The 25,958-nt window shown below is 37.7% G+C and overlaps 1 protein-coding gene across 1 annotated transcript; it reads left to right on the top strand.

Annotated features, from left to right (window-relative positions):
* The first annotated feature begins 5,448 nt into the window (after window positions 1-5,448).
* On the top strand, window positions 5,449-13,116 carry LOC149947265 (ionotropic receptor 93a-like). Its single transcript, XM_090170867.1, has 14 exons — window positions 5,449-5,502; window positions 5,594-5,743; window positions 6,086-6,328; window positions 7,639-7,856; window positions 8,502-8,651; window positions 8,725-8,823; window positions 8,901-9,104; window positions 9,175-9,396; window positions 9,458-9,613; window positions 9,785-9,947; window positions 11,191-11,411; window positions 11,495-11,757; window positions 12,533-12,758; window positions 12,835-13,116. The coding sequence occupies exons 1-14, from the start codon at window positions 5,451-5,453 to the stop codon at window positions 13,114-13,116; spliced, it is 2,649 nt and encodes an 882-aa protein (XP_090026993.1). The 5' UTR covers window positions 5,449-5,450.
* The last annotated feature ends 12,842 nt before the right edge of the window (window positions 13,117-25,958 follow it).

Here is a 25,958-nt window from a genome sequence, read left to right as displayed (position 1 = left end):
TCCGCGACGAATCCAGCAGCACTCTCCGAGTGGAAATAATCTCCATGAGAAGGAAATTATAGCTACCGTCGCGCCCTCGACGCGAAAAGCATTTTTAAACCGATCCATAAAGTCATTATTGGCGTAACCGTTATACGTATATAAAGAAGTTAAAGTTAGCTGGACGCCGACGCGGACACACTTGGAGACTCTCGCGAGGTCTTCGACTTGTTGCCAGTCGCCCAGTTCCCGCTAAGATATTGGAGCTTTAATCGTCCGAGGAGCTCTTCAACTTTTGACCTTGTCATGATAAGTTTCTTCGCCCCATTTTGAAGACAGATAGCCATTTCTGACTTTAAAGGAACTTAAATCTCGCGGGTGAAATAACTGTTCAGGATGAAGTTCAAAATTCTTCTCACTTGCGTCTTCTTTGGCCACTTCTTATCCTCCGCAATATCGGCGGAATACAAAATAAGTAAGTAATTCTTTTTCTAGTTGAATTTCGTTTTGGTGAACCCGGGTTTTCAAAGAAAGAGAAGAAAACGTCAAGGACGAGGTGCAACGGCGGACCCCAAAATCACTGTGCTATTATGGTATGAACGCGCCTTTGAAGAAAGCCTGACCAATAGCAAATAAATTAATTTCTTTGAAGGGCGTTATAGCGGATAGACTTAAAAAGTTACATCATGGTAATGACTGCCTTGTTAAAAATGGGCGCGTAATGTACGGTTTACAGCATATCTCTTTTATTTCAAATCGATAGTAGTAGACTTTATAATTTTTAAATTGAGGTACAATTATACCTTGATCTAGTGTAACTGAACCTGTATTGTACCATTACATTATTAAGAGGGTTGAAAAGGTCAACGGTGATAATTTAGTACACTCAAGACTGATGGGCATAGGGGCGTAATTGGGGTAATTCCCTTCCCAAATATTTTATTTCCCTTTCCAACTTTTGGTCAGTTCAAAACTTAATATTGAATAATTAAAGGTATTGAAAGCTTACAGATTAAAAAATTAATATCATACAATAAAAATGAATGAATTAATTTGATGATGCTGTACGATTGCATTGGTTTTCTTTAGACCAAAAAATGTTGAGCTAACTCACAAAACAGCCCATATAAAGGTTTACCCGATGGGCCCCTACGGGTTCTGGGCTTGTTCCGGCTCTACCACCTTAGACCACCGTTCGTACGCTACTGGTCCACTGGATCTACGCAACGTACTTTAAATGTACTGGATTCTATAATATTTTTGTGTTAATTATCACCTTAAGTCAATCAAAAATTTAAAAAACCAAAAATTACTTAATTTCGAAAAAACCTAACGACTTCTTGATTTCATTGGTCTTGCCCCGCCTAACTTCTCTAACGTTGTTATGCTCCTGGCGACCAAGTAGATATCGTAAAATATTAAAAAAAAATTTCCATATTGCTGATCTTGCCCTTTATTAGCTTAGTGCTATTGTACTGAGGTCAAAATGGAGGCAGTGTTACTTTTTTTTTTATTAAAGAGCCACAGAATCGTTTGAGGGTTTGGCGCTATAATCACGTACGGGTTATAAAAAGCGGGAAAGTAAGCCTTTTTTTCGTGAGTAAAATGGATGAGCTAACTGAAATTCATCAAGGATTTTTCACAAGATTCTGAGAACCGGTTGATGGAATGTAAAATAAATTTTATTAATGAAGTTCACTGTTTGAGCGGTTATCTAAGGTAAAGTGGGCTCGGGGATCAGGGCAACTTTGTGTTTGAATAAACTCCTTCAAAAATTGCTTAGAGGGAAACAAACATAGGGAAGCCTTTAGAGGTTGTATTTTATTGCTTTTATTTATACTAGATGGCGCTAATTCAAATCTTTAAAGGTTTAAGAATCGGTCTCTAATCGCAACTGTCAGAATGGCCCTGATGAAGTGAATTGCATTAATTAAGAACTCAGCGTATGTTTATAGACCCCAGCTTCATCTTAGTAGATGATTATTTAAGCCTTTATTTCATAAATATCGTAATATTTTTGATATGGTAATAATGGCACCCCCTCGCAATCGTTCTTACACCGAAACAACCCGCGTCGCTGTAATAAATAATACGTTAAGTGACTCGAAATCATTTCCTTCCCAGTTACAAGTTACTTCCTTCCGGCGCCAGAGGTAAGAGTCCCTCCTCCTCGCTTTCGAAATCGTTTATTGATTGATTCTTAAACAGTTCTCCCAGATTCGCGTTACGCAAAATGTGTTTTTTAGGATGAAGTATGGTATAAGCCCTTTGAATGAAGCGTACAATATGACCCTTAAGCAGAACCGGGATAACGGTCGATTGATCGATGAAGACTAGCGCCGCCAAAGTCAAAGATTGTCTCGGAAATGTCGACTTCATTTTAGCATATGAGCTATATACGAAAAATTGTACTTTTTCGTCCGCTTCAAAAAAGCTCCACTCTATACCAATAACAAATAACCATATTGACTTTATCTAGTATGGACATAACCTATTGACCAATGTAGATCAATCCCACAAAAAATCGGGACTCTACGCGCAACCACTTGACAATTCGATGCTCATCATTTGAGAAGACACTACTTGACAAAAGGTTTCTGCTGGCTTTGTATGATTTTTCTAATTATAGTAACGCAATAAATAATTGCAAAGTGGGTTATTACTTTTGTTGAGTCTGGTGGTGATGTTTTTATTACTGTGCCCGTAAGTTCAACATTTATTTTCAAATTAGTTTATTAAACACTAAACTCCACTAGAGAGCGGAGCAAGAGTACAACGCTGATCATTGAGCTCATAAATAGTTATAGGGATTATAAAGACACAACACGCGTGATTTAACAACGAAAGCGTTAAAATAATTGGCCTTAAAGCTTACGGCATGAATTCAGAGCTGACTTATTTTCGAAAATTAACTTTTAGCTATCGTAACTTTCGTTTTTCCTGAATAGGAGTTTGGTTTTTCCCGAGAAAGAGGAATCCACAAGTTTCTTCGTCCATGGCCTAATATCACCAAGTGAATTAGCCCTATTTAGCAGATGGTCGTTTCGCAGTGCCATCTGTTGAAAGGTTGCTAACCATACGGAATAAAACAAGTCATAACGCTGAGGTTCTATAACGAAAAATATTCGACAAGTTCTAAATCATAAATCATTAATCGATATTTGCATTTAAACATTAGTGGTACCATATAGATTTTCATTTAACACCGAAATTTGATCGCCACAATTTAGAACAAACCGAAACCGCAATCTAGCAGAAACCTGTAGGAGCCTAAAGCACTGTCGGGTGAACTTTCTCTGCTAGGTTATGGATAATGGTGGCAATGGCGTCATTCCCGCCTTGGCGTGAAATAAAGTCTACTTCAACAGTCATCCTCCTCCCCAACAGGCCCGACCAGAGAGGCGGAAGCCGGTTCAAATTGCCTGGACCCGTGCAGCCTAGGGGCCCGGGTTTGAACCAACGAGGCATACTTCTCCCGGTTTTCTCTCCGAAAAGAATAGCTATTTCCAGTAACAACGGCTCTCTTGGGGCCAAAAATCTATATTTTACAGGGGCCTGGTCCCACTCTCGGTGGACCTGTTACCCAATACGTCTCGCAGTTGGTCCTTTAAAATGTAAGTAGGCCAACAAGTCGCTCGGTCAATTTGAAGTCCTTCAGCTATCTACTACTTAATGGTTTATCTAAATAATGTCTATAAAAGGTGCTTGTAGCTTTTCCCCGGCAGTATACTTTCATTACCCATGATGTAGACGTATCCCAGAAAGGGTTGAAATCTAAAACACAACCGGAATATTATGATTGGCACAAGTTTTAAAGAAAACGATTTGAAACCTGTAGAGCGTCAGTTTGGAATAAATAAACTTCGGGCCACACACGAGTCGTCACCATGACAACGGAAGCGATACAAAAGCTAGTCAATATTGCAGAAGTTATGGAAACAGAGAGAAGGCAGAAACAATGGCATGATGGTAATACAGGCCACGTTGACGTTATGTCAACTGGCAACTGCAAAATTTAGAAAGTGGGACGGCGGGTAATTTCTAATCTGAAAGTTCTAGAAACGAGAAGGGACGTATCTGCCCTATCTGGGTCAAGTTTCAAATCGATACGCGTGAAATCGAACAGGAAAACTTAGTGTAAATGAAACTACGTAAACGCTACCTTTTAACGAGGATTTAAGTTTTGAATCTGGGTTAATAAATTACCAATATTTATTGAATTTCATGAAAATAACGGTTTTGGTACTTTTAAATTTCCAACAAATCTTTTAGGAAACCGAATCGTACGATCTTATAGGTCCAAATTACTTTTCTGACAAATAAATTATATCTTCGAGGTTTCAAAAATCAAAACGCTAATAAAAGGCACCACATTCAACATCGAGTCTGTGGAATGCAAACTTTTCAACGAAAGAAAGGTTTTATGGTAATTTTCTTCGATATGGAAATTTATCGTATAAAAATAAAAATAATAATTTACGAATAAGCCACTAGCAGATAAATATAGATCTTGCTTTATAACGGTGGGGTTTTTCGCATAAAACTATAAGTCTATAATATGGTTCAATTTTTTTGTCCCAAATGTTTGCATTCAGAACACAGACTACAACGCCGTGTTGTGTGCACTAGGTTGCGTTGCCAAACCAACGATAACTATTGTACACGTCGATAGTTTTGAGCCAATTTACGATAATTTTAAAGGCTTATATAGAGTGCAAGCAGCTTAAAACCCTGCGACGTCACCAATGTTAAACGTCTATTGAGAAAAAACGCGAGTTTTCATGACAACCATTACGGAAGCTACGGCTGTGACGTCACTAACTTTTAAAAACGCATCCACTCTATAGTACGCTACTTTTCATAACACTATTTGATCATACATTAATGCACGATAAATTTAAAATTTAGAAATGCCCCCTTGCTCCACCCAAATTACCTTCCTTGCTGAAATTTTCAGAAAAACGTGCTTTAAATTAATTTTGGACTGTACGTTAATGATATGAATATTTCCGACTAATAATTTGAGATTAAACTGATTGGATAGAAATTTTAGGCTTCAATTAACTGGAGCCGGTGCACTTTTTAATTATTTTTGATCGCCATTTTTTATTAAAATTCTATGAGAGAAGACGGTAGTGTTCTAGTTCCATGTTGTAGCTAAGGAGAGCTCAGCTGAGGCGTATAGTCAGTGGCTAGGGCTTTTGTTTGAGGCTTTTTGCCGCCCATCTCGATAATTCTTTGTAAGCGGCACCGACAAAAAGTGTCGCGAGGTCGGCCGGCCTTGATAAGCCACTGTTTCAGACTACCGTTACTTTTTATTTAAAAAAATACTTTTTTGAAACCGAACTAAATAATTTTATGACTATACTACGCATGCCCAATTTTCTTCAAAACGCACTGGAAATCGGACAAGTGATCAGAGAGTATTCCAATTAACTATACGAACCGCTGCGAGAACGAAACGAGATGAAATGTTTCCGAGTGTACGTGTGAACGCGGCTATAGAGAAACTTAAGACGAAATGTATGGATGTGTCGAATTCTCAACTTGACACGACAGGCAAAATTTTTGATATTTCGAGTTAAAAATTAGGCGTTGCTCTTGTTTGTTTCAGCTGTTCTGGAGGACGCCACAGTGGACATTGTCGGCGCGGGGGCGGGAGAAAAGCTGGTGGCAGCTGAAGCCGAATTGGCAGAGGCGTCTGAAGGCATAAAAATTGAAAGCAAAGCGTACGATGATAAGGCAGCCGCAGAAGTTGTGACAGGTAAGTAAAAGGAAGATGCTTGATACTCTCCCGAATGGTGTGACAAAAAATGGTAAATACCTTAACAACAAATAATTTAGACGTATTAAAAAAATCAATTACAAAAATAGTATGTCATTACGTAAATACCAACTTCCTAGGATATTTACTGCAATTTAGTTAACTACTTCTTCAGTTGTTTTAGCTCAGAAATCAATATGAATGTTTTGTCCTTAATAACCACTTTTTCATAGTTTTTAACATATATTTAACTTTTGGTCACTGTCACATTCATTACAAAAAATGTGGCATTTGGATAACCCTATATAATGCCAACTAAGCTCTAATTTGTGAATATTTAAGGCTACGGTGCTCTGGCCATTCTGCCTTGCAAGGAGTTGATTAACTCCTATAAAACCTGGAACAGTAAAGATTTTCTCCAAATGGCCATCTACGACCACAATTGCTACCGACCGGATGCTATTAGAGGAATTGGATACCCCGTCTTGACCTCCTCGGACGACATCGTGCCACTGATCGTGGATCTCAGAAGGGATCAGCTCAAGAAATGGGACAACGTTGTCATTATTCACGACAACCAAATTGGTCAGTTTGAGACCCTATTTGGCTCTTTAGTTAGTCATTGGGACATTTCAGTGGAATTGGTGACTTAAATATTCTCTAAATTTGTAATTTCAACGATCCATTATAAATCGAGTGGGTAGTCACTTAATTAATCAGCTGTACAAATTGTAAGTAATAACGGGAATTAACTAACGAAAATTGTTGGAAATCACACAAAAATTGTGAGAAATCATTAGAAATATCAGGAAAAATCAGTAATAAGGTATACTTAATTTTTACGAGTGACTAGCCCTTTGTTATGAGCTTGAACCAGTAATTTCAGCAAAAACTTCCGATTAACCGTTATAAAAATTATTCAGTCTTTTATGACTAATAAAATGCGTTTATTTCTGACGTAAAAACATTGCTTGGTTCAATAGAAATTTCCGGAAATTCGGATATGCATACGCGGGTAAAAAGTCTCTATAGGAGAAAGTAGGCAGTTCCCTTGACGCCATCTCTTGACGTAAATTTAGATCATTGTCCAATGTGATGATACTGTTGAGAACAATAACTTGAAACTTGGGGGCAAAATTAAGATTATCTTAACGTAAAACAAATATACTTATCCAGAACCCAAGTCATATAACCATATCAGTTCGTTGTATGTTTATGTAAAATATTTGACTCCGCCACAAAAAGATGGTAAAAGCGAGTTGCGGAAAAATAAGAACACAAAAAATTAAAATTTTTTATTGAATCTAAGCCATAACGTTTTCTTTTTTTAATGGAATAAAACCTCCGATATTTGGTGTGGAACACCAACTATTCCAATATTGGCCTCTCCGAGGGGTCGGACATTCACAAAAAATGTGTACGGGATTTTGAAATCTGGGATTTCACGCGTGATTTCAAGATTTCTTGTTGGATTTAGGATTTCTTAACTTTATCCCAGATTGCAGGATTTCTCATCGGATTTCGCGATTTCTCGTCAAATTTCTTGGAAAGTGTACGGGATTTTATTGAATATCCGACCCCTCGGGCCTCTCCGTTATGTATAGATTTAGATATTTCAAGCCCTAGTTTGTGTGTTCTTGATCAAATTGTTAGGTTTTATTAATGTGTTTTTGCACGATTTCGGTCAGCGACCCAGTCCACTCGAAAATTACAACCAAGCCTTATTTCCGAAACAAGGCAAAACCTTATTACAAGAACGGATTTTATTATAGGAATTTTAAATTTAGAGAAATTAGAACACGCATTGTAGGAAAAAGTTGAAAGGGGAATTCCACATTTAACAATTAATTTGTTTGGTGGGATACTAAATCTAAAAAAAACATTCACTGTCACAGACATGAGTATCATAACGGGCGTTGTGGAGACCTTCATGTCGCCGATCTTCGTAGGCGAGCGTACAACCACAGCCACTACGTACAGTTCCTGCGGATCTTGCAACACTCCGGAACAAATGAATGTCAATGACGTCATTACTGAAATTGCTAAAGACGTTTTGCAGAGGTACTTCATCGTTTTCGGAAAACCAGAGTTCATCAACAGCGTCATTAATGTCGTAAGTAGACATGCACTGCTTTCCCGATCGACGGAAAATATGATGGAACCACGGTGTTAAAATCCATTTGAGAGAATGCTCTCCATTCTGTTTACCGCTAATGCCCGATTTCACTAGTATTTCCAACCGCGATAGGTTCTTGGTTTTTTTTTGTTAAATGTAACAAATCAAATGTAATATTGTTCGAATATCTATAGCGGGTATCTGTTTGATTGTTGATTTTTTTATTTATAAAGCATATCAGATAAGGCTAACAGATTTTATCTGAACAGATAAGAGAATGAGGTGTGAAAGTTGTTTTCACTGCTATGTTATCTGTATAAGACGAGAGTATGAAAGCGGATTCTGATACTCCAAACCGTTAGAAATGGGAATTTTAACGCAGCTAGAGAGACGACGCTAAAAATCACCGTTAGGCTAGGCGCCCACTGGCTCTCCGTTTCGTATCCGTCCTGCCTTCCACAAGGCATTGTCTCCGTTACGAAGCAAAGGCTTGTGAAAGCTTGGACGGAGACGTTACGAAGAGCAGTGGGCGCCTGGCCTTAGACGTTTTTCCCTTAGTGAAAACCCGTTTAAAAGTGTGAAATCAGCATTATGAAATCGCTCCATTTAATGCTTTAATATTTCTTTATAAAAACACAATAGGCCAAAGAGAAGAGTTTGATTTCAATTACGAAATTTTGGATCGTAATACCGACCGGTGCTGAGTCGGCGGAGTCAGTTCGAGAGACGGTCAGAGCGACTCCGACGGACGCCAACGTCGCCATCGCGTACAAGAAAAACAAGGATTGCCAGGTAAAGTCATTTCCTATTAAATATTGCCTTCAAAAGTATTACTTGAAGTACTGATTTTACACAACGTGTTTAGTTCGAACGTGGCTGCGAAGTTCCTACTTTCATCGAAGCCTTCAAAGCGGCCTGGAAAACGGGCAAAAAACCTAAAAAGGAGCTCGCGAGTGCATTTCGAGTGATTATACGATTTAGATTAAATATCAGTCTAATTAAATATCAGTTATATCTATTACGTAAATTTACCATTTTTAGGAGTCAGAATCCGGAATTGAAACTTGCAGCAACTGCATGAGATACGTTATAGAAAGTACGGTAATCGCCAATTCCGGAGATGTCGACAAGTTAGAAGTATCCGCTGCGTGGTCACCATTGGGTGGACTAGAAATTGTCACCTACTTGTTCCCAGTCACGTCCGGAGATTTCCGACAAAAGAAGCTGAGAATTGGGATTATGGACGTTAGTTGAAACGTGAAAGATAACGGTCAGTCGAATTACTAAAACTAATTACCTCGTTCGCGCGTAACAGAGCGCACCTGAATCTTCAAAGATGAGTCAAACGGATAAGGACAGAGGCGTTACCGGTCTTCACGGCTACAAAGGACTGATGATCGAGGTTATCAAAGAACTGCAAATAAAGATGAACTTCACTTGCGAGTTTATCGTGGCAACTGAATATGGTACAATAGAAAACGGTAATTGGCAATCGGATAGTCTGATAAAATTGCTAGTTGATAATGTAAGATATTTAGTGTATACGGTAAGCTTCGTGTCTGAGATGCTAATTAATTGTCATGGGTCTTAATTTTAAGAAAGTTGACTTTGTCGCCAATTCCATGTACAGGACCAAAGACAGAATGGAAGTTGTTAGTTACAGCACCGCCATCGACGAAGAACCATACATGATCCTCACGCAGAAACCCGACCAAGACTACACTTACTTGTTTCTAGCGCCCTTCACCTGGGACGTACGTTCATTTCATCAAGTCATTAGTCATCGCGTCGCTTCAGCTATACTTGGACCTACTTTTAGTAGCGTCCTACAATTTTCCAGCAGGGCAAATGAGCTACCCAAATGAAGCGATGGCGATAAAGAAATAGAATTACATATAATTTGAAATTGTAATTTAATTGAACAGACTTGGGTTTGCATCATCATATGTATCGTATTGATGGGACCCTTGCTCTACGTAGTTCACCGGGCAAGTCCGTACTACGAATACTACGGTCTCAATGACGGAAAAGGACTTTTCACCATGGCCAATTGCGCCTGGTACGTTTTCGGTGCCGTCGTCCAACAGGGTAATGTTTCTAGACAATTCTGAACTTATCATATCCTTATAGTTAAGTAACTTAGGATTTAACTTTGGAAATACTGCAACCGGACTGAATTTTTTATTACATATTTATACCATCATTTGGTTGTACGCGCAATTTATTATGGCGGGAAAACGGCTTTCAAAAATAGTTCTTCGGAAATATCTGCGTTCGTATATAATTAAGGGCTATAAAACCTATTTTGCGTCTTCATTGACTTAACCGTAAAAGTCCCTTACACTTCTTAGAAAATTATTTCAGAAATCTGGAAATCAATTTTTAAATAAAAACTCGAAATCAGCCCCAAAAACAGAAATAAAAATTTAAAAACCAGGGTCCGATTTCTGAAATAACTTTGAAATTCAAAATTGGCTACGCAAAATTTGCAAGTGATCGACCCCCCAGACTAAACATCAAGTATACACTAAAATTGAACTTTGGTATATAAGAATAATTTTAAAGCTATATTTATTATAACGAATTATATTATTTATTATATATTATATATTATTGATTATATATTATATATTATTGATTATATATTATATATTATATATTATATATTATATATTACATAATATATATTATATATTATATATTATACATTATATATTATACATTAAACATTATACATTATATATGATATATTAAATATTATATATTATATATTATATATTATACATTATGCATTATACATTATATATTAATAATTATATTATATATTATATATTATAATATTTTATTATTATATTATATTATACATTATATATTATACATAATATTATCTGTTTTTATGTTATAAAATACTTTTGACATCTATGTATTAAGACTAAATAAAGGTACGTATAGAAATTCACCCGGTGACCGGTTTTGTTTGGGCCAAGTTCTGACTAACGTTACTGGACATCAACGACCATAAAAGCTAAAAACCTTAGAGCTTTAATGACCGTTAACTAACGCTTAACAAATTTATATTCTTTATTATTTGTCAAGTTATGACCGCGCTAGAAAAAAACGAGTATGGAAATATGTAGGATTGTAGACGTGGTCCTATTTTGCTCATTTCCCTACACGTTCTCCCGGCGTTTTAATTTTACTATTTTCCCGCGTGAGCTCCGGATAGCAGGCGGGACAGGGCCGAAAACCATTCGTTTCTAGGAGTCACCATTGGACGTTACGATGTGGTAAGGATAAGACTAACAGACGATTGCTGGGCTTCTCTTTAAAGGCGGAATTCATTTGCCTTTGGCCATTTCCGGTCGAATCCTGGTCGGTTTCTGGTGGATTTTCGTCATCGTCACAGTCACTTCCTACAGTGGAAACTTAGTGGCCGTTTTGACTTTCCCCAAAATCCGAAACCCCATCGAGTCGGTGCAAGACCTGTTAGGAGCTTCCAGATACTTGAAATGGGGAACTTATCAAGGGGAAGCTTTGGTTGAATACCTCAAGGTAATGCAATTGCCTTCTTTTGACCGTGTGATTGTAATTTATAAGTAAACTATGACGAAAATGGAAATTTTATTGTCGCTCAGAACGAAAAAACTGGTCCACTGGTCCAATTGGCCTCCAAATTGGAAGTTTATAATCGCAACGAAAAAGAAAATTGTCTGAAGCGTGTTCAACGAAACCGAATGGTCATGTTGCTGGCCGAACGAGAGGTCCTGGAAATCATCGATACTCGTCTACCTTTGGAAAAAATGTGCAACTACGCCTACAGCGCCGAACCAGTTCTGCGAGAAGTGATGGCTTTACCCGTCCCCAAAAACTGGCCTTTCTTAGATCGGATGAACGAAGAGTGAGTTTTCTTCAATACCAGCATTGCCAAAAGTTAAGCACTCGTGACTGGGTGACATCTTACCATTTCTTCCAAACCAAAACTTTGCTTAGGCAATTAAAAATCTTAGCTCGACCTTGAAGTACCGTAAAAGTTAGGGTCGTGCTATGGCAAACATTTATCGTTCCCCTTTAAAACGAAATCTAATAATGACATATTGCGTTTCGTAAAAGAAATCGATTTGAATCGATAAAACGCACGCACTTATCACGAGCTGGTAACTTGTACATGATTCCGGCTCAAACAAAAAAAGGGCGCTATCATTGTTCTTGCAAAGAAGGTATTGTAGTAATTTCGGTATTGAAAGGTTAGTGGCACACGCCATCGCGACACACTATAGATTTCCATTACCCACTGCACGCACTCGACATTCGATACAGATACATATGCCGAGTCACAGCAACTTCGAAAGATAGCAACACCTAACTAATGGTCGATCCAAGGTTTAAAGAAGAAGGGGGGGGGGGATACTTTAGTTTTTGCTGTATTAAGGTGAAGGGCTTCTAGCTTTCACTGTTCAAAGGTTTCGACCTAAATTAAATTTTACGTAAAGTATAAGATGAATCCGAACCAAATGCCGATAATCCTAATGGAATTGAATAAAATAGCCGTTTACAGCGGCTCCTATAGCATTTCACAGGTTGATGAATTAAAAATCACCTCGTTATCAACCATCTTAATTGAGTATCCGTTATACATGAGTTGATGATAAATTCGTTATTTCTATACCGAACAGAATAAAGCAACTGGTGGAGTCGGGTTTGGTGATGAAATGGAAGCGGCAGTTCTGGCCCAAAGAGAACGAGTGTACCCAGACGACCAAACCGCAAGCCGGCGACACCAGGAAAATCTCTCTGCTGCACATGTGGGGCTCCTTCTTCGTGCTCTTCTTCGGATTCGCATTCTCGTTCATGGCTCTCGCCGGAGAAGTCCTCTACCGGAAATTCTACGTCAACCCCGAGGTAATTATCCAATTCCTCCCAATTCCTCATAATTTTCCAACAATGGTTGTCAACGATCGCTGTCTACCGTATACAGGCAACCCACATCACGGACCCGACCCTCAAACATATGCAGCAATACCCGCGGGCCAGGGCCCTCAAGAAAGAAGGACTCAGCTACGGCGGCTCCCCCATCCCTCCGCATCCCGGCGGCAGGACTTCCGTTTCTACGGTCTACCCGCAGCCTCAACGAGTTGGTCACTTCATGTACGACGGCGAGGACGAAGTCCCGGAGCAGTTCACCTACACGGCACCGAGAAACCCGAACAACCCAAAACTCAACCCAGACAGCGCTCGCAACAAGAAGAGACGATTCTAAGAGGATACTCGGACCAAGCAAAACGGTCACACAGCCCGCACCTTTCCACCGATTTCGACATTTTCTCGAAACACTGGGAGAACTGTGCACGTCCAAACACAGACTTTTCAAAGATTTTCACGCGTATTTTCACATAATGAGTTATATTTTGTGTAAATATGTAAATGATTATTGTATACTCAAGATAAGGTGCCCTTAGGAGCTCCATCATTTTTCATACGACTATTCTACAACGTACAATTTCAATATCAAACTACGAATATAAAATTTAAAATAATTTTGCACTTGGAAAAATAATACTGACAAATTAAATGATTTTTCGTGGTAATATTCAATATAAATTTGAAAATTATTGAAAATCGAAGCTCCTAAGCGGTACAAATTTAAGAAATGAACATTGAGAAATGGCGTAAGGAGGCCATTTTATTTAGAATGCCCCTTTTGAGATGTGTCACATTATTGTGTAAATCCTAAGTGCACTTGAAACGAGACACATGGTGTATGTTATAACGTAGACTCTTTAAGAAGTCACCTATTTCGTTTTTTAAAAGAGATAATATTGCATCCACCAACCTAGAGAGATACGCTCAAATTAAGTAGGAAAACGTACTGGTGATTTTAGAATAATTTCAACAACTACACTTAACACTTTAAACGTAGCTTTAGAAATAATTTATTTATGTACTCTTATCCTATAACGATTGTTCGTAGTTATAAAAGTTAATTATTTAGATTATATAAAGTAAATTGGGTTCCTTAAAATGCTAATATCAAAGCGACGTGTGATATTTAGGGTGGGGGTAAAAGAAGATTTCTAGAAAATAATGTGAGAAATATTTTACGCCGAGTTGAAAGTTGAGAAAGTTTAACAATGATAAATGTGTTACTTGTAAAATCGCACTTTTTAATATTTAAATTTGAGATAATGTACGATTATTTATTGTTAAATATTTATAAAATATATATTCAATTATTATTATCAGTAAATTGGTATTTTAAAAAAAAGAAGCTCCGTATTTAAGATTTTTGATTCAGGATCGAGCCGGGATTTTACCTTTGGCCCAAAATGTTAGGGCCGTTGAATTTCTATATACCAGAGCCCCGATCAAAATCCTCGCGGGCCCTGGAAGCTCAAGACCCCGTCCACCCAGCAAGAGCCTGATTTCGATCTTAAAAATCTTACCATCATTGAAAATGGACTTTCACCGTTCTTCAACTTATTGTCTTTGATGATAAGAAAAACTTTTAAATAAGCTCAAAAATAAATGGCGCGTATTCAAAACGTCTACTCACAACCGAACCGATCAAAAATGTTTGTTGAAAGTTTAAATATATTTACGTATAATTACGTGTTCCACAATGTTGTGAAAACATATTTTTACACGAGATATTGTAACGCATTTCATTGCACAAAATTAAAAATACGTTCAGTAAATCCACAGTGTATTTTAATTGATTAGGCTTGATTTACGCAGATCTCGTAATGTAAAGTATCGAACACTATATTTTTAGCTTTAGACGAATTGCAAGGTACTATTTATTTTCCGAGATCTGTCACCCGCAAATCCTGCCCAAACGGGTGGCACCCGGGACGAGCCAACCCGCCACCCGTCCCCCCCCCCCCCTAGCTATGCCACTGGACCAGTTTAAAACTTTTTGCCAATCTTTGGGGATGCTCTTTTTTTGGGGCCTGGGAAGTTAGAGCATCAAGTTAACACACAAACATTTTAACAATGGTTTGTATTATCATTGATTTGTTTGAAAAGTATTTTCTTTTCTTTTTAGAATACTGAATTAACAATAAAACAGTAATGAAATTTCGTAGTTTTCACTTTGCATACTTTGTCGAGTGCATAAATACCGTTTGTTCTAACATTATCCATTCAAATTACAACAATTGTCATTACTCGTTATGATCGCCGTAGAATACTTAATCCAAAAAAGTAACTCTTATGTGACTCAATTGTTTTTAGGTGTGTCACGTGTGTGTAGGGTTGCCACGTTTCAGGCAAAATATTTAAAACGCTTTTTAAACAATCAGTTTAAAAACGGACAATTTATTTTAAAGACTTTTACGTACGTTTAATTATATTAAGAATGTTTTTTTTCCTCGTAATTGACCGAGTGAGCGAGGCTTATGAGGGTAGAAAATATTTTCGCCAAATTATATTTTATATGGTTTTATTTTATTTTATTATACTATATTTTATTTTATATTATATTAATTTTTATTGGCTATCATACATTTTTGCACGATATGTAGTGCACAATTTGCGTGACGTAGCGCGTCTGCGTGGATTCGTCCACGACGAAACAGTAGTTGAATACCCCAACCTACCTTTATAAACTCCTGATATATATCAAATTGTTTGACAATGCATTAATAGAAAGCTCTTATAATAACTGTTTATTTTTGTGGCTGGACTACTCTAAATCTCTTTATAGTTCCCCACAGCTCGAAATAAAACGTTTCTAATTTCACAATAATTACACTGGTTTGAACAATGGAATCTTATAGTTTGAAAATTTTGCTATTGTAAAAAGTTTTTTTATTATGTTGATCGAATTTAGAACAGCGGGTATTATTTGGATAGGTCAGCGCAGATATGAAACGTGGTGGAGCCAGTATCGCTCTGGGACCACTTATTTCCACCGGAACTCGAAACGCCTTACTAAAAATATTAGTCACCTTATGACAGTGGGTACATTTGGCTAGCGCAATCAAAATGTACATTTTTCAGGTGCATTTTAAATATTACTATTTATAAAAATTCGTAAAATATTCAATATTTTAAATAAATAATAATTTAATAAGAAATTTCCAAGCTCTTATTCATAATAATTCATAAAATAAATACTATTTTAACTAAAAACTAATTTCCGAAGTCATCGTTAAAGCTTAAGAATCTGTCAACAGAAGGCGCCATACCCAACTTTCACAAACTATCCGGGTTTATAATTTATTAATTTATCTATGACGACATTTAAAAACATTACGATATACGCGTAATTGGTCTGAGCTTTGGATGAATTTAAGACACTAGGGAAAATAATCTTATTATTAAAGGCCCCCAAGTAGCAAAACAACGTTATTATTTGGATAATATTTCGTTTGGTCGTTGAAATAACGTTTTCTGGTTTTTTATACACCCTTTTTCAACGTTAATATTCAATTATTATATTTACAATTTTTCCCTAGGAGGGGTATTACAATCACCGTGTTTGTCGGTGTGTGTGTCTGTCTGTTTGGGCTGCGAACGCGTTCGCATTTTCGGAGCAAAGTGTAATCGCTGCGATCGAAGTTTCTTGGAAATAGGGAAAAGGTTTTTCCAAAAGCGCCCTCTTTTGTCATTGGGTGTATTACAATCGTACGTGAATAAGCTTCGACGTTTGGGCAGGACCGAGTGCTGAGTGTTACGGAACACGTCTCAAAGTTCAAATGGCAGGGTTTCCACCAATTGTTCACGGTATACGTCTTATTTTCAATTTGTGATAGTATCGGGCGGGAATTGAACCCGAACCCTCCTAGTTGACAGGCGAGTGTTCGACCACAGAACCACCGATACATGTTATGCTTCATTGAAAATTATAAACTCAGCTTAGCGGAAGAGTATATTAACACTTTTTAAAGTCTACATTTTGTACGTGAATGAAATTTTAAAGGTCAAATCTTGTTTTAGCGCAGTCAGCAGAGATAAGATGGTTAAAGGGTAAAACCCGTGGGTGGTCCACTTAGTTAGTTTTTACCTCTCCGAGGGGACAAATCACTGAAATTAAGACAGGCATCGTAAGCATAATAGGTAATAAAGTCTTTTTTTATTAATGAATTTATGAAGGCCTAATCTGGTTTTTTTTAAAGGTTAAATCTTGTTTTAGCGCAGTCAGCCGAGATTAGAGGGTTAAAGGGTAGACCCTGTGGGTGGTCCACTTTGTTAGTTTTTTTTTGTTATTTATTTACGGGTATTATTAACGACCTATATATAGTTGTGTTAATTCAAAGGAGATAATTTAACGTTAATTGCTTTAAGAGCTGGCGGTTAGTCAAGTGGCTCTCTGTGCTTTGTTGATGGTAAGGTTTTTGCTTCTTGTAAATATATTTGGTGTGGATATTTGGATATCTACGATTTCTAACGCAGTCAATGATTTCTTGGGTGTGCGAGTCATTATATGATATTGGAAATTGGACGGCATTGGTCTTTTTCATGCGGTATGTGTCACAACGTCAACTGGAAGTTGAAATAAAATGAGCGTTAAAGATGCGGCAAGTATTTCGTAAGCGAGAAAAATACAAATACCATCTGTAGATGTTTCTTTCATTAAAATTTGCTTAGTATTATATTATACTGATAAACATGTACTGTAAAAAGGGTTAAATTCAATTGTGCATTGTTTTAGTGAATCTAACTCGCTGTTGTAACTACTTAATTTATAATATTCTGAATAAATTAAACTCGATTGTTTCGTCTCAATTATTTAAATTAAAATTAAAATTTTATACCGGGCAGGATTTGAACCGAGAATACGTTTTTCGTAAATAACTCTGAATTGCGGAGATATCTTTGGGGGTCGTATCGAGAAATTAATACCACTAGGGACCATACTTCCGAGGAGAGGTATATTTTGGCTTGCCAACTTGTTGTAATTTATTTACCGGTTTTATTATCGACTTAGATATAGTTGTATTAATGTGGTGGCGTTGGTTTAACGTTTATTGATATACGAGCAGTCATTTAGTCAAGTGGCTTTCTGCGCTTTGTTAATGGTAAGGTTTTTAGTTCCTGTTAATACATTTGGTGTTGATATTTGGATATCTACGATTCCTAATGCAGTCATTGATTTCCTGGGTGTACGAGTCATTATATGATATTGGAAATTGGACGGCATTGGTCTTTTTTACGCAGTATGTGTCACAACGTCAACAGGAAGTCTACGAGTCGTCCACTACCAGATGTCGAATATAGCTATTCTACGGTATCTTCATCAAGGGCGAGCGTTGAAATAAAATGAGCGTTAAAGATGCGGCAAGTATGTCGTAAGCGAGAAAAATACAAATATCCTCAGTAGATATTTCTTTCATTAAAATTTGCTTCGTATTATATTTAACTGATAAACTTGTATTGTAAATAGGGGTAAATTAAATTGTGCATTGTTTTAGTACGTCTAAATCACTGTTGTAACTACTTAATTTACAACATTCTGAATAAAATAAACTCGGTTGTTAATAATAATCAGCTAGGCTAATACCAAGGCACCACCTTAGGCCTAAGTCATCAAGCGACTTTTGAAGCCATTAATTATAATTAAAATTTTATACCGGGCGGGATTGAACCAGGATTACGTTTTTAGTAAATATCTCTGAATTGCGGAGATATATCTTTAAGGATCATCTCGAGAAAATAAATCCACTAGGGACGATTCTTCCGAGGAGAGGTATATTTTGGCTTGCCAACTTGTTCATGTGTACAATTGAGTATCAATATTCACTTGAAATTAACGTAATTTTCACTAATTTTATCAACGGTTGATTTTAAGCTAGAAATCCACGTTTTAATTTTATTTCTTTAACTATTTTTAATCACCAGATTTCATGAGTAAAATGATTTAAAAGTCGGGAACTTAAAAAAAGTGAATTAAATTTATTTCTCTTGGTATGCAATGGGGTATAAATTATCTATATAATAAAAAGCTGTTGGTTGGGTGGTAGGTTCGTGAACCGATTTGGCGATTTATTTCTCGCTTTTCTGACGCTTTTCGCGCGCGTTACGGGCGCGAGAGTCGCGTGCCATTTTTTTACGTACGCTACGATTCGCGTTTTCGCATCTAGTCGGCTTCGATTTCCGATTTGGTTTTACTTTCTTTATTACAAACTAGCTGAGAAGCCCGCCTTACAGGCGGGCCCTCAGCTAGTTGTGTGTTTCGAGGCACCCTTTTCCCCATATTCGAACCACCGCAGTAAGGCCACCTCCAATTTTTCCCATGCGAGAATTACCGTGGCACCCTTTACCCCATAGTCGAACCACCGCAGTAAGGCCCCGACCCTTTTTTTCACGCGATAATTTCCGTGGTACCCTTTACCCCATAGTCGAACCTCCCCCCCCCTAGTAGAGCCTCCTCCCCCTTTTTCCCAGGGGATAATTTCCATGGTACTCCTTTCCCCATAGTAGAACCACCCCAGTAAGGCCCTTCCTCCCCTTTTCCCCATGTGATAATTACCGTGGTACTCACCTCTCCCTTCTTCCCAGGGGATAATGTCCATGGTTCTCTTTTCCCCATAGTAGAACCACCCCAGTAAGGCCCTTACTCCCCTCTTTTCCCATGTGATAATTTCCTTGGTATTCCCTCCCCCCTTTTCCCATGTGATAACTACCGTGGTACCCCTCCCCCCTTTTCAAATGTGATAATTTCCGTAGTACCCCCTCCCCCCTTTTCCCATGTGATAACTACCGTGGTACCCGCTCCCCTCTTTTCCCATGTGATAATTTCCTTGGTATTCCCTCCCCCCTTTTCCCATGTGATAACTACCGTGGTATCCGCTCCCCTCTTTTCCATGTGATAATTACCTTGGTACTCCCTCCCCCCTTTTCCCATGTGATAACTACCGTGGTACCTGCTCCCCTCTTTTCCCATGTGATAATTACCTTGGTACTCCCTCCCCCCTTTTCCCATGTGATAACTACCGTGGTACCCGCTCCCCTCTTTTCCCATGTGATAATTACCTTGGTACTCCTTCCCCCCTTTTCCCATATGATAACTACCGTGGTACCCGTTCCCCTCTTTTCCCATGTGATAATTACCTTGGTACCCCCTCCCCCCTTTTCCCATGTGATAGTTACCGTGTTACTCCCCTCCCCTTTTCCCATGCGAGAATTTCCGTTGTACCCTTTTTATCGGAAAAATAACTCAAAACCTCGCCGCCGTCCCAAACCCCTCTGTACTCCTTTAAACCCCCTGTGTCCAATGGCTGATTTACTCTTATGACGAACAAATAAAAATACGCCCGTCCTTGAGTCCCGATTTACAGTGCGAAATTCGAGCCAGTGCGAAATCCGATCCGAAATTCCAAAAACAAACTTAATGACTAAAATATACTTGACCTAGTATTAAGGCGAAGCGCAATGACCACGGGTTATACACAGAGAAATTACCTTCGGCGATGTCACGTTAGATCCGATTTCTGAAATATACTCAATGACCTAGTATTAAGGCGAAGCGCTAGGGAGACCTTTGGTGTGTACCTCCGTGTACCTTCGGCGACGCCACGTTAGAGGCGCGAATTAAAGTCAGAAAAAATAATGTAGATGACCTAGTATTAAGGCGAAGCGCTATAGGCTTACCTTCAGTGTGTACCTCCGTGTACCTGCGGCTATGCCACGTTAGAGTCGCGAATGAAAGTCAGAAAAAAATGCGACGAAAGGGGCTTAGAGTCTTATTATATAGATTGTCAAAAGTGACGCCAATGTCAGTTTCTAAAAATTCTCAAAATCTGTCACCCCTGAGAGTTGGGCCGTGTTTGTCCCAACCCGCAATACTCCCGAAATTTTTCTCTCTTTCCTCCCCGAATTTCGGAGGAGGGGTGGGGGGGGGGGGTGATACTGTGATTAATTTTAAGCTATTTGTACGGTACATACGATAGTGATAATCTTTCTTTCTTTGGCTGTTGATTAAGAGTAGTTACGATTATCGACGTTTCATCCAATATCTCGGGCATTACATACCGTTTTTCCAGGTATAGTAATGGTCAATGTCGCGTTTTATTGTACGTTCCTGTTGGCTTAAATTTCTGGGAAATTTGCTTACGGAGAGATTAAATTGGGTAAGTGTTCACTTAAGAAACAATGGTCTTAAGTCGTTGTCGAAAATCTAGAAATTTGTGTCCTTACGTCGTAGCTCATTTAGTAATGGTCTTCGAACCTTGTTGGTTAAAGATAAAATACCTAATAGGTTTCCTAAAATTGAGGTATAAGGCTTTGGGGTTTGGCAGAAAGTAATTGAAAAACCTTATCTCTGTTATATTAATTCAATTAATTTCAACGGTTATAAATAGAAAACGCTTCAATGAAAATCGTCGCAAAGTCTCTCGTGTAATGTATATTGATTAATTAACGCCATCGACGATAGAGCGTAATGAATCTATTAGTAGAAGATTAAGATTGGTATCATTTATTTAAAAGATTGATAGGTTTTATGTTTATGACCGTGTGAAAAGGGCTTCGGTAAAATCTTAATTCGAGACAGAAGGGTCCCAAAACCCGGGTCCTTGCTCAGACTGCACTAGCCCCGATAGTTTGTACCGGCTTCCAGCCTGGATAAATGAAAATCTGTCTCTTGACTTTGGCTGTTTCCGCTAACAAATCTATCGTTTGATATCACAATTAATAGAGGGTCATAAGTTCTTAAAGCGTGGTCAGCCTTCTATAGTCACATCCAACGATCCCCATTTGACCCCGAGGCAGACGCTTTAGGTAAATTGTTGAAGAAAAAGAGCAATGAAGATATTTTTTGTCAACGAAATATTATCTTTCCGTTATCTCCTTTAGAGATAAGATTTCGACCTATATAAAACCACCTGTCATTTGACTAAGGTGTGTCATCTAGCTTCTGCAGTTCTTGCAGTAATGCGGCTCTAGTACTAATCTAGTAATATTCGTTAATTGTATATAGTTTGTAAATATTCTTTTAATGCCATTATTAATAAATTACTAGTTCGTTATTTATAACGTCGTCGTTCAGTTTGTTTACTCCTAAACCCTCAAGCGGCTATGCATGTTGTAAACTTCAACATAAATATATAATTGTTCCACACAACCTCGGTACACGAACTGTGGCGACAGCTTTTGGGCTTAATTTCCAATACACTGTTAGAATTATCGTAAAGAAGGGCTGGCTAGCCGCACTAGTAAAGAAAATATCGAAACAAAATTAGAGCTTTATCCCCTTGAATGAGGACCTTGGCGTACCAACAGTGCATGAGCCCTGGGTTTAAGTTTTGAATATATTTTTGTTTGAGAAAATGTCGCAAGCACGTAGTTTTTGGCTTCCCCGTTTGAGAGGCGCCCTGTTCCACTACAGACGAGCAGACGAATGGAGCTTCCAGTTTTTCGAGGACAAAAAAGACCATTACGCTAGTTTTTATCAGTCCGTAGTCGTGAAGCATGTAATTTCTTTAGCTATTGCTGAAAAATGAACATTATACGTTTTAAAAATATGCTGAAAATTGAGTTAGATCCTCCCCCAGGAGGCGGTTTAATATACACTTTTGGTCATTATGATGTCATTTTACACAAATTTTACTACCGAGATAAGGTAATGATTTCCTTATCTTCTCTATTATTGCGCTATAGCACGTCGCCCAATCTAAGATTTTCCGCTAGGTACTGCATTTTCACACATTTTTACATTGGCTTCAACGGGAATTAGATTTTAAGTGCAGAAAAAGGTCTATCAACGATGGTTTTGTATTTTTTTCCACACAAAGGAAATATTTACAGTTTATGGAAGACGTAATTTAGGTTTTCAAACTTAATAAGAAGTTGCCCATTTGTGTGCGCTGGTTAAGTCGCTATCCAAGGTACAATTTTTGACCTGATCAGGTTCAGTTGAGTGAACTTGTCAGCCTCTGGCACCTTCTTGAAAGTAAAATAGCTGAGATCGTAGAGGATACACACAAATTTAATGTTTTTAAACTTTATAACTGGCAGTTTGCAAGAAATTGATCGAACTCTCTCTCTGATAAGAGAGAAATTGAAGTGTGGTTTCAAACCGTTTTAACACCATTTGTACACTTTTTGATGAGTCGAGATTTGACATTGTTACACTCTCAGAAAAAGGTGTCCAAAATTGGACAAAATAGAATCCAAAATGCTGACACTGAGAACGTACATATTTTGGTCCAATTTTGGATAATAAAGATAATATCCAAATTTGCACAGCGTTTTTTGAGTCCAAATTTGCTGTTTTCCATCCAAATTTGACAATATTGGTTTCCATTTTCGTTTAAAAAATGGTCCGAAAACGGATATTTGTTAGTACGAATTTGGATAAATTCGTGTCATTTTGGTCAGAAACGGGTCCCTTTTTGGATTCAAATTCGGATGGATTCAAGGCCCAATTTGGTGAGATTGGAAGCCAGATTCGGTCGGTTTCGGGGCCCACTTGGATCAAAATCCTAGCCCAATACGGACCGATTTCTGAGCCAATTCGGAAAGAATCCTGTGCCAATACGGACGGAATCCTGAGCCAATTCGGACCTAATCTTGAGCCAATTCGGACCGAATCCTGAGCCAATTCGGACCTAATCTTGAGCCAATTCGGACCGAATCCTGAGCCAATACGGACGGAATCCTGAGCCAATTCGGACAGAATCTTGAGCCAATACGGACCGAATCTTGAGCCTATACGGACGGAATCCTGAGCCAATTCGGACCGAATCTTGAGCCAATACGGACGGAATCCTGAGCCAATTCGGACCGAATCCTGAGCCAATACGGATTGAATCCTTAGCCAATTTGGACCGAATCCTGTGAGATTTGAGGCCAAATTCGGACCGAATCCTTACCCAATTCGGACGGCGTCGAGTACCATTTAGTTCGCCATCGAGTCTCGTTTTGAATAAATACTCTTTCTTATTCAATGTATAGGTTATTTATTTGACAATACTGGTAAGAAAAGAATATTACAGAAACGTATTGTAGCTCTGTATTTTTCAATTTTAAAACATTACACAGACATTTGATTTACGAAATTAATTATGGGTGAAGAAACTTTTTCTGTGCTAATTTTGAATATAATTTTTTGGATATACTCCAATGTTTTCCGAAGATTTTTGGGAAATTCCATTTGAAATGCGTAGTACCCTGCGAAAAGAGTCGCTATTCCATGTTCAATAGTCGAAACTTGAAATTTTTCTCCTTCAATTTCTACCTCAACTAAAGAAGTTGTAAAATCTTCGTTGTCTAAGCAAAGAGTAGGAGTATTGGTTTTAGGACTCTAGATTGAACGGAAAAAATTAATAACAATTAGTAAAGATAGTTCAAATTGAACGTTGAATAGAAATCTGTACATCCAAGAATACGCTCAATTAAAACTAATTCTTGACATGTATAAGATTCCCGTTTTTTATTCCAACTTTTACCTCTGTAGTAACAAATAAATCCATTGATTCCGTAAATGCACAAGGCAACAAGAGGATGCTGGCCCTCAATTGCATTTCTGTAAATAATATTTAAACTGATTATCAACATCATTGTATTGCCGAAATTAAATTGCAAGCAAATTACCTCTAAAAACATCCTCCGACGAAACCTTTTCTTTTTGCTCGAGAAGAGAAATTATGTTTTTGGCCCTTTTCCGGTTTTCAACTAATTTCAACAATTTCTTTGAAATAGGTTCGAAATGGTGTAATATTATCTTCTCTGCAGATGGTCTAATATTTTGCAGAAGATTAAATTCCTTTATTAGCTGAAAAATTAACAAATTATTCCTGGGCTGCAAAAAGTTTCCAGGTTTTGGTTAAAAAACCACTATACCATGTTTTTTTTAATTAATACACTTCCTTAACGGGTTTTGTAAAAGCCAAACTTTGGCGATACGTTGCTGTCCTTAACATCTTTTCCTCAACTAGGCGTTCATCGTAAGTGGTTTTCTCTAATTCCTTATTAAGTATTTTTAAATGAGCTTTCAAGCTATCTTCGTCCTCAGTCGTTGCAGTCATAAGCTAACAAAATAATGGTACTTCAAATTAGGTTTCGAAACTCAATTTTAAACTTTTAATTTAACTACAACAGGGTTCGTACAACATTTGGAAAATCAAATTCCCTGAATATTTCCAGGTTTCCCCACAAAAACCTTTCTGATATTTCCAGGTTTCCCCCCAGACGTTTCCCTGATATTTCCATGTCCCCCCCCAGTAGTTTCCCTATTTCCAGTTGCTGTAGCATCTTATGTTTTAGTTTAATAGAAATGAAAAATATTAATTATGCTCAGAATAAGTAAAAACAACACGAATCGGTGTTAGCGTAGTATTAACGGACCACTGTAGCACAAGGGAGTATAAGGGCTGACGCACTTGCAGATAACCCTGTGGTGGATACATACGGGGGCTTTGGCATGTGGCTTGATGATTTATTACAGATCTATTTAGCACCCCCTTTGGTATTTTTCTGTATCCACCACTGAGACGACCCCATTTCCCTGGTTTATTTTAAAGAATTTAATTCCCTGATATTTCCAGACCTACAACCTGTTTGTATGAACCCTGTACAAAAGTGTATTAAAAATCAATTATTACCATGGAACTAAACCTTTTCCTCTTGGTGGAATTTGTACTTTGGCTTTGGTCAGCTTGTTTTTCATTTTGTTCTGGGTGTTGTCTCTTGCTATTCTTAGCTTTTTCTTTCATTTCTTTCACCTCCAAACTATCATCATCGTTTGAGCTTACTTTCTTCTTTTGCGATTTCTGATGTCTGAATCTGGTTTTCAAAGCTACAATCCAAGACTCCTAAGATAAAAAAAGATCCCATTATATCATATTTCATTAATATGACATTAATATTTCTTACATATTAAACGTTTCCCGGAATTTTTAACCGGTCTTCAAGAAATGGAAATTTTGTTAAAAGTGCCTCACCAATTCTGTTATATTCAGAGGGACTTAGTTTCCTAATTAGGTATTTAGAAGATTAAATTGATTAATATATCAACATTTCAACCCAATCAACCTATTTAATTTTAGTGTTACTTGGTAAATCTTTCTGTATCCTCGGATAATATTCGAATGATTTTTGATCTGTTTACTCTGGGAAAAACGTCAGAACTTTTCGCAACGATCAATTTGTTTATATCCT

The sequence above is a fragment of the Leiobunum rupestre genome, chromosome 4 (genome assembly GCF_980474605.1).
Source record: "Leiobunum rupestre chromosome 4, qqLeiRupe1.1.hap1, whole genome shotgun sequence".
NCBI classification, from domain to species: Eukaryota; Metazoa; Arthropoda; class Arachnida; order Opiliones; family Sclerosomatidae; genus Leiobunum; species Leiobunum rupestre.
The sequence above is the reverse complement of the archived record's forward strand: the minus strand, read 5'-3'. Positions and strand labels throughout refer to the sequence as shown.

Coding starts and splice junctions, on each gene's coding strand:
- LOC149947265 (XM_090170867.1), top strand. CDS start 5,451: ATGTTTCCGAGTGTACGTGTGAACGCGGCTATAGAGAAACTTAAGACG. Junction 8,652..8,724: donor AGAAAAACAAGGATTGCCAG/GTAAAGTCATTT, acceptor CAACGTGTTTAG/TTCGAACGTGGCTGCGAAGT. Junction 11,758..12,532: donor TTAGATCGGATGAACGAAGA/GTGAGTTTTCTT, acceptor TATACCGAACAG/AATAAAGCAACTGGTGGAGT.